Genomic DNA, 13,298 nt, shown 5'->3' with positions numbered 1-13,298 from the left:
GGCAAATAGCAAGGTTTCTTTTAATATTCAAATTGAAATGCACACTTGTAGATACTTAAAACTACAACAGCTCCTTCAGCAAAGAGAGTACATGATTACAGTGCTCTGAAGTTGAAGTGCAAAGATTTAACCAGAGCCAAACAAAGTAAAGATTTGAAGACATGCAAAAACACTGCAACTCTGCACCCCACTCTGTCTCTTACAAGCATCCTGTCCTTCTTTGGAACAAAGAGCTGTTGGCATCAAGAGGGAAGACTCATTTTTTGTTCATGGAAATAACTGGAAATCTGTAAAGTACTGTGCAAATGTTGTAACCAATTTTCCTTATGATAACAGAATAATCCTAAATTTAGTTTAAACGGACTATGAAATCTTTCTGGTAGAAGGTTCACCAACGGCTTCTTTCAATGCAGATTTGATTGTGTTCCTCAGAATGTTCCACAGTATGGCTTCATGCATGTATTTTAAGATATTTTGAGCCACACCTGTCCTTAAATAAATACTAATGTGGAACATTCCAGACAAAGCAATAACCTCTTCATGGGAACAGATAGGTGCCAGACTCTCAACCACAAAAGTTTGAAAGCACCTTTAAAAAAAAATCAATAAAAGACAATATTGGACAATATTTCCAGCAGCAAAATGGTCAATTTTGGTCTAAATCAATCCTCAAACCATGCTTACAGTTCTTCCTGCTTTTATGTTCCCTGCTCTTTTTTCTAATGCACCCCAATATGATTTGAGCCATTGCACAGCACGATGAACACAATATTGATATTAAACATAAGAATAAAATACATCACATTGACTTACCCTGGGCTTGAAAGCAATCAGTTTAAGAACCATTTCAACAGTGAAGACAGCAGTAAAAACCATGTTAAGGATGTCCATGACATAGTTAAAAAGTGCTGATTGGCCATAATGCTACAATAAAAACATAAAAAATAAACAAATTTGAATAAATGTGAAACAAACTAAAAATAATAAGCTGTAGAGACCCACCTGTACAGCCAGACAGAGTGTGTTGAGCATAATGAGTACAAACATGATGTACTCAAACCCTGTGGAGTTGACCACGTACCAGAACTTGTACTGGTATGGGTTTTTGGGGATATATCTCCTCAATGGTCGGGCTTTCAGGGCATACTCCACACACTGACGCTGCACAGACAGACAAAAACAGTCAAGGTGAAAAGGGTCTCACTGGTCTCTGGTATTTTTTAATGATAGAGAAATTAATAGAAGAAGGAAGAAGTGCTAAAATGTTATATCATGTTACTCTTAAAATAGTCAAGAAAAATATTACCTTCTCATAAGTAAACCCAAAAGTATGATACAGTAAAATTTTGAAGCTGATTATTGTATTGCCATGCACACACCACCTACTTTTATAAGCAGCAACCACTACTACTGTTACTGGCACTTCTCCTCTACCTACTTCTACTACTGCCTCTACAACTAATGCTACATCACTACCACTACTTCTACTATCACTAGAACTGCACCCAAACATTGACAAGACCTTTGGGTTGTTACTTGAGACAGCCACCCACTTTGCCGCAAAGGTGGAAAATATGGTTTTACTTGAGTTGATTCTTTCAAAATAGCGAAAGTAACATTTAGTTTTCCAAAAGGATGTTAAGACCGCAAAGGTACATATTCTTCTAAATATTAATACGTTTTTTCAAATGTAAGTAATGGAGTGGAGGTCATGATTTTAAATAACAAAATAGTCACATTACAGTTTAAACTCAACAGTCAATGGTCTAACCTGGTTCTTGTCGAGTTCACAGTTTTTGTATTCTTTCTCTCCTTGCTCCTGAAACGTGACGATGACAAAACCCACAAAGATGTTCATCATGAAGAAGGCGATAATAATGATGTAGATGATGAAGAAGATGGAGATCTCTACACGATAGTTGTAAATTGGACCCATGTTCTCCCGATTGGAATCAATAGCTTTGTACAACAACCTGAGAAAATACACAGACAAGCTCAAATAGACTGATAGTGACTAGACCTATGAAATATATAGAGCCATAGGTTTTTGTCTTACGCAGGCCAGCCTTCAAAGGTGGACACAGTGAATAGAGCCATCATGGCCATCAGGACGTTATCAAAGTTAAAGTCACTGTTGTGCCACACGCGTCTGTTTACACTGGGCTGGTTCACATCTCCATCCTTGTATACGATGTAGGTGCCTCTGCAACCATAAAGTACATTTCAGTTGGTTAGTTAGCTAGTTACTTCATATACATCTTAACATTGTCATGGGAATTAAAGTACACAAACTGAGGGATTAGGAAACTCACTTGCACTCTTCTGGGACAGACTTAGCTTCATCTGAGCAGCGATAAAACTTTCCCTAAAGGCAAATAATAATGATGAAATAATTATAATTTCAAAGACAAATTTCAGTTCTCACAACTACTTTACATTACTAACCTTGAAAAGTTGAACACCAATGCAGGCAAACATAAACTGAAGTAAAGTGGTGACAATCATGATGTTTCCGATGGTTCGAATGGCCACGAACACACACTGCACGACATGCTGCAGAACGAGTATGTAATTAATAAACAGTTATAAGTTTAACATCTATAAGTTAAATAAGAAGGAATGGGATGCACCTTTAAACCTTTGGCTCGGTTGATAGCCCTCAGGGGCCTCAGGACTCGAAGCACTCTCAGAATCTTCACGACAGAAATGGCGGAAGACCTGAAAACAAATCACTTTAAAGTGTAAGGTTAAAAAAAAAAAATCTTATTAGCTATTAGCCTATAATGTCACACATATGCATAGTTTTATTTCAGATAGGACATCCACTTTATTCTTTGAGGTTAGCCACCAGATGGCAGTCAAGATGCTCCGTCAGATCTTGTGAAAATGTGCTGAACATTTAATATTAACCATCCGCACTTTTACAAAGAGCAACCACCTAAATGTGTTTGATAACAGTATGAGTCCAACGTAAATTAGCTATTAGGAGGAATACAACATCAGTTTACTATAATCCCATACACTTCCTGCACCAGTATATTGACTCACTGAATGCCGAAGGACACAAGAGACACGCCCACCACCAACAGGTCGAGGAGGTTGAAATAATTTCTGCAGAATGCTCCTTTATGAAGAAAAGCCCCATATGTGGTCATCTGAGGAGAACAGCCATGTTATAGAAAGACATAATAAAGAACAGTTGCACAAACAACACATAATCTAACTATAGCATGTCAAAAAAAACCTAACATGTCTAATCTCAGTCTTAACATATTGTCCAGTATCAACGGATTAATATTTTCTCTAAGATAAACTTCTTCCACACACTCGCACTCTTTACACTCAGTAGAGCACTCTGGTTTGGGGTGGCAATCTCAAAAGCAGTGAAAAGGAGGCTAACTCTATCCTCACCACCCCCACGGCCCCTAGCCACATGAATGTAGTAGTAAGTCATTCATTTCACAATCCACTATGGGATGTGGCAATAAAACATGCATTTTGTTGCCAGTGTTACTTACTCTCTGCTTTTCTTTATAGTGATTGGAAAACTCAAATGCCCTTACTGTCACATTCATGTTGGACCGTTGCCTTAAAGTACATTTTATTATGTTCTTTAAAAGTCTATAGGGACTACAGCCCCTGGTGAAAATTTCAGCAGGCAGAGAAATAAAATCTAGCTAAGATCAGTCCTTGCAATCATAAAAGAAAAGAAAACTATCCTCCGAGTGTGTAGAAATATGGAGCCATGCAGATACACTGATCAGCCATAACATTAAGACCACTGCCAGGTGAAGAGACTATTGCTGAATCAATGAAACAATGTACACTGAATTTTAGAAGTAGGAATGGGAAGTGAAAGAACTTGAACAAGTTTGAGAAACTGATGCCATGAAAAGTGTGATAAGATATTATTAAGATCACCATACATGCAGCAGCTATAATGTCACGCCTGACTGGTTACTGATGTATTGTAATTTAAAGTCAGACAGCATTAGTCTGGACAGATTTTTATGCAAACAGCTGCAGCCACAGCTCCACATTTCTATGCACTCCGTTTGGAGAAAGCAGACCAAACCATGCTCAGAATGAACATGATTGAATTGCCCCCTCTTTTATGGTTATTATAAAGGCAGTCAGTGTGAGAGGCATGAGATAGCTTTTGTCGTAATAGCCTGGTTCTATCTATGGCACGCAAGGGTTGCATTAAAATTCTCATATCACTTAAGTCATCATAGCCATGACCTTCCTAATGATGTAGCATTCAAGTGCATGTGTTTAATGTAATGTTAATGCCAAGTTTCCTTCCCCCATTTTTTTCTTTTATTGGAATAATATAAATATTTTATTTTAAGGCGAGACACTACAGAGGATATGTCAGCTTTTTTTTTTTTTAATAAAAAAACGTTCCCTCTTGAATTTATCTCTACATACATTTAAAAAAAAATAAAATATAGAATTATTTAAAAAGGTCATTCTCTGATTTAGAAAATGAATAACTAATAATAACCTACTAATAACCAGTAGTCACTGGTAAAATGATACATACAGTAAATGTATATATTGTCTTACACAAGTATGATTTCCTTGGTATTTGATGTTTGTGTTAGCATTACTTAATTGTAGAAGTCATGATCTTTCCACCTATAGTTTCTCGCCTTAAGTATGATTTTAAAAATGCATTATGAAAATTTATATTTTTTAATTTTGTTTTGTAAAAGAGGTGCCTCAGAGAGAAGTAAATCAGAGCAAGGAAACAAACAAGCCAGGTTTGTTGAGTGGCAGGTGACACACAGGGAGAAGAATGCAAGGCTCTCATTGTAACTCTATGGGGTTACCTTCAATACGATCTCAAATGTAAACATACTAGTGAAGACATAATCTGCATAGCCTAGGACCTGGAAGGAGGCACAAGACGTTTGCAGTGTTACTGGGTGTGGGAAGTGACAGCACAGACGGGAGACACACAATTACCTTCAACACGATCTCAACAGTAAAGATAGCCGTGAAAGCATAGTCAAAGTAACCAAGTATCTGCAAAGAGCAACATGTTTAACAAAGCAGGACATTTAGCGCAAGGTTGAAAAGGAAGAAGAAAAGAGGAGAAAGGCATCACAAAGTATTTCCTGTAAAATGTGAGAGGGGAGGTTATTCAGCCAAACACACTGGGCCTGCAAAAAGAAATGATTACTTAAGGAACTAGCTAAATGCAACAGTTGGTCAACTCTTTGGCATTACACAATCAATACTACTACTTACGTAGATATGGTTATTTAACATTTTCCAGTTACCTGATTGTCCACGAGTTTGCAAAACAACCAACTTGTTACAAACACATATTAACAACAAAATTCTATTATACTCATATGGTTATTCTTGGGTGTAGATTTAATTTATAAACTCATAAATCCCTATAAACGCAAGTAAATAAAGAGATCTAAAGTTGTCCAAATTTCACAATTAGTGTATTCTGTTCACAACATAATAAGACAGTGTAGAACAGCAAAAGATAAATAGAAATATGACTGTCTACTACTGTATTGTGGACTACTTCTGAAAAAATTAAGTTCTTAAAGACATGTTCAAATGGTATGTACTAATTATACTTACAATATTGCGAGCAGAGCAGTTTCTTATCGGGTCCTCAGCGGCTAGGGACACTGAGCTCAGCATGATGAATACCAGGATGAGGTTAGTGAAGATGTGATGGTTTATGAGGCGATGGCAGAATACACGGACACTGCAACAACAAGAAAACAACACAATCTGAAACATATTCCATGTATATATCCTATTACAGTCTTTTAGTGATGTGCTTACGGGTTGGTGTTGCTGAATATGAAGAAGGCACTTCCCTCGGGTATGGGTGTAATCTTCTCCTTTTTGACCAGTTCAGAGATGGCGGGTCGGGGTCCAGATGGAACCTCAGGGTCCTCCTCCTCGCCTGCTGTGTCGTCATTGTCCTCCTCATCCCCCAGGTCATCTCTGGCATCATCACCTTTGTCCCTTTAGACATACAGAAAATACAGACTAAGGAGATCTGCACTGAATCTATGGTTGCCATAGGATACCCAGACACTGATTGATACTACAACTAGAAAGTACATATTAATTTGATCAGGCCCCAATACTGAAAAAAAAAGACAACATTTATTCCTGATCTATATTTGAATTAGCTATGTTTAAGGTACACATCATAGTCCCACATTTGACCCATCCTTCAATGCTGTTGGGAACCTGTAAGGGGCACTGTAGTACCAGACCACATAAATATATCATTTGTTTTAAAAAAAATAGTCTTTTTAAAAATTATCATTATGGTATCAAATGTGTGAAATTTCGGTATCCGGACAACATTATCTCAAAATAACGTAAAAGTTGTCTTACCCTTTTGTGTCCCCACCGTCAGTGTTGAGAGATTCTGCATCAGCCAAGTTGTCCACAGCGATAGCCAAGAAGACATTCAGGAGGATATCTTATAAAGGCAATGGACTAAGGACAATCAACAGGATAAGATTCTCCCATACTGTTAAATATCACTTACCAGATACTGTGAATATATATGCCGCATTTTCTTCTCTAATTAATGATTACAGTTTTATTGTATTTTGTATTTAAATTGCTGTACAGTAAAATGCATAATAATTATTATTCATTTTTACTCATTTTATTATTCTTATACTTTATTATAAATTTTACATGCTAATGCTATTTAATACATAAGGACTGTACTGTGTTGCTGATCTGATTTCTGAGTAAATTTTTGAGGATACAGTTTCCACAGATGAAGAGGATGATGAAGTAAAAGCAGACAATCATCCCCGAAGAAGAAGGTCCCCCATAGGCCATGATCCCATCATACATGACAGCGTTCCAGTCTTCTCCAGTCAGAATCTGAACACAGCACAATATTTACTCTTTTAGGACAGGGCATCGTTAAAATCTTTACATCACTGTTTTCTATAAATGTAAACTGATTTTCTGTTGCACAGTTATACCTGAAACACAGTGAGCAGGGCCTGGGGGAAGTTATCGAAAGTGCTTCTTTTGGTCTGTGTTTCGTCGAAGTTGAATTTCCCCCCAAACACCTGCATGCCCAGCAGTGAGAAGATGATGATGAAGAGGAAGAGCAGCAGCAGCAGGGAAGCAATAGATTTCATGGAGTTAAGCAGTGAGGCCACAAGGTTACTGAGCGACTGCCAGTGTCTGAGAGGGAAACAGAGCATGTTAATAAAACATCAGACACTGGACACAAGTGAGATGGAGTCCACTCTCACCGGGTGACTTTAAAGATCCTCAGCAGACGCACACATCGAAACACAGAGATGCCCAAAGGAGACATGATCTCAAACTCCACCAGGATGGTCTCTGTGATCCCTCCACACACCACGAAGCAGTCAAAACGGTTGAACAGGGAAACAAAATAGGCCTGGAGACCAAGACTATACATCTTCACCAACATCTCACATGTGAAAAGAGCCAGCAGCACCTTGTTGGCCACATCTAAAAGAACACACCACCCAAATGAAGAACACATTTCCAGACAGCAGACAAACAAACATGTGATGTTATGTTACCCTGCACTTGTGTGAGCCACATCGGCTGGTTGTAATGCTCAGAAGATATGGTGAGAGTGTTCAGAAACACCAGGATGATGACCAGCCAATAGAAAGGCACCGATTTGACAGCCAACCGGCACTTCCTGCGGCAAAATCTGTTCCACCGGCGCCAACGCCGACTGCAATGTACAAGGACATAACAATATAACACTATACACTGTTTTATTTGTAAAACTTTACAGAGGGGACAAGTGGAACATTGCGTCAATACATATTTTAGCAAGTCCCACTAAATGAACACAAAGATCCTGCACAGGGCTCTGCTCTATAAATACAGAAGGTACATGCTGACTTTATAAAAGATGCTGATTCATCACCCTTACTCTGGCTCATTAAAATACAATACAACACAAACAGATATAAAAGTGTATTAACTAAAACAGGGTCTGCAATAACACAATGTCACATGCAAAGACTTTGACACAGTTTACTGACCTGAACTTTGACTTTGAAATTTTTTGACTGACAGAAAGAAAGTCAAAGTTGAGGAATCCAAATGGTTGCAGAAAGTGTAAGAGAGGGTATAAAAGTACATATTAGTGCAAATTATCAACAAACAATTTAAACAAAGAAAAGAAAAAGTTAACTCAGGCACATAACGGCGGTAACGGCGATTTGCATTATTCAAATCAATTGTGTTTGTGCTTACCACAGAGGTCCACAACATGGTGTCTTCTCATCCTCCGTTTGATTCTCTGTGTTCACAGACTCTGTTTCACTGGCAGGGACACTCGCTGCAGCAGCACAACACAGAGTGTGAGTTAGCACAGATACACAGTAATATACAGACTCATGAGGCAAAGGTTAAGTGCCTAGAATAGGTACACATTTAGAAGAATTTTTTGTCAGATATTTATTTTAATAAATGCAAATTGTAGTCCTTATGTTAAAGCCTTTTCTTTCAAGGAACACAAAGCAAATACTGAGCTTGTTATGAGTATACAGACTGAGATATAGATTTAGTATTTTAATTTAAAACAAATATTGTTACAAACACATAACTGTCAATCTAGTGGTCTTAGGACTGACAAAAAAAAAAAAAATGCCTTTATATAACTGGATTATGAAGCTAAAATTCAGGCAGCGAAGGAGGCATCTGAACGTAAACGTTAAAAAGACTATTCTGTGATGTGCCCAAGGGAGAAGGGGAGTTGACAGTGGACAGGATAGCGGACAGTGTGTGCATGTGAGAAAGTGGGGCAGTCTTTCAAACGCTCCTCCTGTCCTGTCTGTCTCAAATGTCCCGGTGCTACGACTCGTATTAGGCAGCTCTGTGCTTCTGTACTGACTTTGATTCGCAAGTCGCCTGACAGCACTCAGTGTATCGTGCTGACAGCTCAAGTAGTGATCTGGGTTTAGCCTGGATTCCTATATTCACACTAAGCTATGGGCTTTTTAAAATGGGGTACAAGGTGGAACAAGGTGCAGGTGCAATCAAACACATCTACTAATTCAGTTGGTTTGACAGATAAACAAGTTTAAGGATCACAACACATATATAGAACTATAAGGGGTAATGTAAAAGACAGCTGGATATAAAATAAAGCACTGATACTGCTTACCAAATACGATAACAATATCAGTTAACAGTAATACCTGAAGCAATATTCTTGAATATACTATATTATGGCTATTTCATTATGTAGCCTATGCATTATCAATTTTAACACAGTTCCTCTCAGTTGCCCTGATGAAGACATGCTAGTGTCAAAACATGTTGGCTGTCCGTGTTGTAATAAAGGCCTTTTCACATTACAGAGTGCCATGGATTTTTTTCTGCTATACCTTTCATAACAACTGGCACATCAAGGTGTTTTTTTTAAAATACCTTATTTGCCTTTTTAAATACTTTATTTCTCGCATCCTTGTAGAGCACTTGTACACGACTTAGTTTTAATAATTCAACATGTTTTATCTAATAAACACAAGTACTTTAGAATAGCTTTTCGCTTTGACCTGTCACCTCAGTTACCAGATACCAGTTTTAATGATGCTTGCACTTCTGATTTATTAAGGCTAAAGGAATACTATATGATTTACATGACATGTATAAATGTTGCAATGTGCCTTCTTGTTTCATTTCTAGTTGTTCAGGTTTAGGACTGGCACAAACTAGTATGTACAATATAAGGCAATGTTACTGCTTTACACCATTATTCTGTTAGAACAGAATAGAAGGCCTTTATTGTCATTATACAGTATAATGGAATTCAGAAGTTAGTAGTGTTTATGAATTCCTATCAATAATAACCACTATATTTTAGACAGAGTCTGTAACAAAGACATAAACAGAGACACAGTAGAGACACAGAGTAGTAGACACTTGAGGGAAACTCCAGGATTTACCATGAGTGTCGGACGACTGGCTGAACCACCCAAACCTTCCTTTCTTCTTCTCGGTGAGGTCAGCCAGAGTCACCCCTTCATGTTAATGCATGCAAGCCCATGCATTCACACACAACGGCACAGCGGAGGCGCGTGGGGGGCGAGAATGGACGGCAATCAAAATGTGTCAGAGCAACAGGCACCACAGGACAACAACAGTATACTTTACATACAGTATTCAACATATTATTATTAGACAGATATTCGGGGAGCCAGGGGAGACTGCAGACATCAAGGTAGGGGTAGGGGAGCCACATGGACAGTGCTTGTGGGTGACTTGGCCTCTGCTAACATGGTCCTGTGCATTTTTGACATAGTGGTAGATAGGGCTGTATGATTTTGGGGAAAGTACATATATGTTCTAGTAAAATATTGTGACTAAATTTGTAATATATGTTTGCCAGCAGGGTTCAGTTCAGAGTGCAAAATGTAAACACCTCCATGAGAAGACTGAAATGTGAACAACTAAATTGCTGCAAGTGAATGAATATGCTTATAGAGGTCTACTGTGGTACAAAATACTTTCTATTAAAAGTGATATTTTGTTCTTTACAGGGGACTTTCTATTATATAAATTGCCGCCTTTGAGATTTTGAAAATTGTGCGAACTCAAATTAGGCTATGCGATAAATTGTGCAGCCCTAGTGGTAGAGGCTCATGTGCCAACAGCAAGCACCGAAGCTGGGATGGGTGTTGGAGAAAGCATAAAAATCACACAGAACAATAAAACAAATGACATGGTCTAGTAATGTGCATGTTCTTATATTTGGTTAGCTACTTCTCATAAGTGATACAGCAGAGGCTAAACTCCTGTCACTGAGGTGTAGCTGCTGCTGCCCTGGCGTCGTGAGCGCTGCTTCTATAAAGAGGATTTGGATTAAGACTAGCGCTCAAATAACACGTCTTTTCTCCCTTTTCCCCATCTCAGATAAACTCCTGGGATTCACTCCTTGCTCTACTTTAGTGACATACATTGGGTAAGAATACCAAATGGCACCTTAAATATGGCATATACAGTTGATTTTATAAAGGGTTACATGCAGTATATTGTGATATGCATTACTGTAGTGATTTACTGAGATGCAATGAGTCATCTACCTGCAGTTGCACTCTCCGCTAGATCGCCTCTCATACTATATGGCCTTTTTAAATGGATCCATAAATCATTAGTATCCTATAGGACCTCTTTCTTGCACTTCTAATTACATGGTCACTATCCTTTGCACAGTCAAAAGTCCTATAAACAGGAACCGAAACCCATAATAGGTCCCCTGCCTCACAGTTGTAATCACATGATGATATCACTATTTTTATCTACATAAAAAGTGATGAAATAATAAAGTTTAGACCTAGTAATTATTATCTGTAGACTATAAAAATGTAATAACATAGTAATAGCATTAACATTGTAGTAAGAATAGTAGGTATAATAATGCTGGCATGGCTGGAAGTCATTCTGTTGGTCATTTACTGTTTCATATAACTGCCCATAAATCTCTGAAATCCAACTGGTTCAATGCCATGCAGTTCTACTCACATAGTCAATATTATATATCTGTGAATATTGAGCAAGTATTTTAGCAAGTAATTGTAAAAATAAAAGCAATATCATAATATACAGAGAACTGCAACATATTTTTCCAGAGTTCTACAATCTTGGCTAAAGATATGATATACTATGAAAAAACAACCAGTTTAAAGATGCATTCAGTGTAGCAGCAATGTCATACAGCAGCACATGTTACATATCCATGGCAACGCAGTGGACAGAGCGGACACAGGGGTCTTACGGTTTCGTTTGCTGTCCTCGTCCGCCTCGTCTTCGTTGTCCGGGTCAATGTCCTCGGCCTGAGTGATCCAGTCCAGGTAGCCCTTCAGGTCCTCCTCCAGCTGCTGCTTCTCACGCAGCTTCTGGAAGTCTCCACGAGCTTTGGCTTTCTCTCTCTCCTTGGAAAATTCTCTGGGTGTTTAAATGTACACAAACAATCAAAAAGTGAATAAGTGCGTGATAAAACAAATACACAATTATAATCACATGCACAAGAAAATAAGGATGCATTTACACTTGCACAAACATCATATTAAAATGTGGACTGAACTGGGAATAAACCTGTAACCTAGACTAGACCAGGGTTAAACCAGGACAACACCAAACTATCACACTGAAACTGGCCTCAAACAAGGACAAAAGTACTAGTATAAACATAACCTTATAGAAGCAAATACATGTTCTTGATTTCATTTTCACCTGAAATTCAACCTGAAATTCAAGTGTTGGATTCAGTCTTATACTTGATGATATGAGTAAAATGAAATCTAAATCTCAAATCTATCTCTATCATTGAAAATGTAAAAGTGTACATTTTCTCATATTATAACACCTTATATTTTAGATTAAATTTAGATTATCTGGTCTAAATGTCAATTCCGTTTTAAGGGTTATTTGCCACTGGAGGGAGATGCAAACCAGAAGAAGACAGTCCTATTTTTAGTCCAGTACAGTAGAATTTCCTTCAGGCCTGAATTTTAATCATCACGAGAAGCCAATGTAGGTAGACAGATGGTTTTGAGAGAAATACACATTTGCACGGAAACAACATAAATACAAACTGGAGCTCAATATAGCATGTTGCCAATGACCAAATATATTAGTTTACACAGATTTGGGGAAAATTGTAACTGAACTATGTGTCTGATATACTCTATAGGAAGGAATTAAAAAAATAACCTTTGAGAAATTAAGTTGAATAGATACAAACAAACCCTGTGTAACAGCAATTAATATCTCAGTCCCTAACACTTTAATAATATTGGTATAATAATATATTTTAGTGCACGCCTACACAGATAAACTCTCTAAAGTTTATTTTCAAACTATTTTTGCCCAACCCCCACTAAAATTAGCTGGGAAACTGGAAAACTGTGGTGCTGAGAGCTTAGTGCTGCAAAGGGAGTGAAGGGCGAGGAATAAGATTAATTTCTCTCTCAGGAGGTTGGCTGGGATCGGGACACATGAGGGTAGAAATGCTCACTGCAGTGCGTTTATGTCTCTGTAGTTAAAAGCAAAAGAGTGACTCAATTTCTGTTGATCTTTTTGAATAGCTTAAATTAACTATGTCAGAAGTATATCTATAATAGATCATAAGTCCAAAGAAGACTGTGGCAGGAAGCATTCACTGTAAAACCTACACAAAATCCATCTCTCTCCATACTGGGTGGCTAGTCATTTATAGCTAAGGGGATGAAAAAGATAATAACTCAACTTATTTCTTATGATGATATGAAAGTTTAAGGTAT

At 37.8% G+C, this 13,298-nt stretch overlaps 1 protein-coding gene across 8 annotated transcripts in view; it reads right to left on the bottom strand.

Annotated features, from left to right (window-relative positions):
• cacna1da (calcium channel, voltage-dependent, L type, alpha 1D subunit, a) overlaps positions 1–13,298 on the bottom strand; it is a 47,995-nt gene that overhangs the window by 15,678 nt on the left and 19,019 nt on the right. For 6 of the 8 annotated variants that reach the window (XM_055160405.1, XM_055160408.1, XM_055160410.1 and 3 more), the window contains 20 exons: positions 11,792–11,961; positions 9,963–10,037; positions 8,266–8,350; positions 8,052–8,078; positions 7,575–7,735; positions 7,275–7,500; positions 6,996–7,203; positions 6,771–6,891; positions 6,385–6,472; positions 5,818–6,003; positions 5,608–5,737; positions 4,836–4,895; positions 3,049–3,155; positions 2,631–2,718; positions 2,446–2,553; positions 2,313–2,365; positions 2,057–2,203; positions 1,772–1,973; positions 1,003–1,161; positions 814–924 (listed from right to left, as the gene is read on the bottom strand). In XM_055160405.1, coding sequence (XP_055016380.1) covers positions 814–924; positions 1,003–1,161; positions 1,772–1,973; positions 2,057–2,203; positions 2,313–2,365; positions 2,446–2,553; positions 2,631–2,718; positions 3,049–3,155; positions 4,836–4,895; positions 5,608–5,737; positions 5,818–6,003; positions 6,385–6,472; positions 6,771–6,891; positions 6,996–7,203; positions 7,275–7,500; positions 7,575–7,735; positions 8,052–8,078; positions 8,266–8,350; positions 9,963–10,037; positions 11,792–11,961 — 2,512 coding nt within the window. The remainder of the gene's footprint in view (positions 1–813; positions 925–1,002; positions 1,162–1,771; positions 1,974–2,056; positions 2,204–2,312; positions 2,366–2,445; positions 2,554–2,630; positions 2,719–3,048; positions 3,156–4,835; positions 4,896–5,607; positions 5,738–5,817; positions 6,004–6,384; positions 6,473–6,770; positions 6,892–6,995; positions 7,204–7,274; positions 7,501–7,574; positions 7,736–8,051; positions 8,079–8,265; positions 8,351–9,962; positions 10,038–11,791; positions 11,962–13,298) is intronic. The other 2 variants (XM_055160409.1, XM_055160407.1) reach the window with 2 other exon arrangements.

Source organism: Boleophthalmus pectinirostris, unplaced genomic scaffold, assembly GCF_026225935.1.
Source record: "Boleophthalmus pectinirostris isolate CB_2022bp ecotype Guang Dong unplaced genomic scaffold, ASM2622593v1 HiC_scaffold_3, whole genome shotgun sequence".
Taxonomy (NCBI): Eukaryota; Metazoa; Chordata; class Actinopteri; order Gobiiformes; family Gobiidae; genus Boleophthalmus; species Boleophthalmus pectinirostris.
The sequence above is the reverse complement of the archived record's forward strand: the minus strand, read 5'-3'. Positions and strand labels throughout refer to the sequence as shown.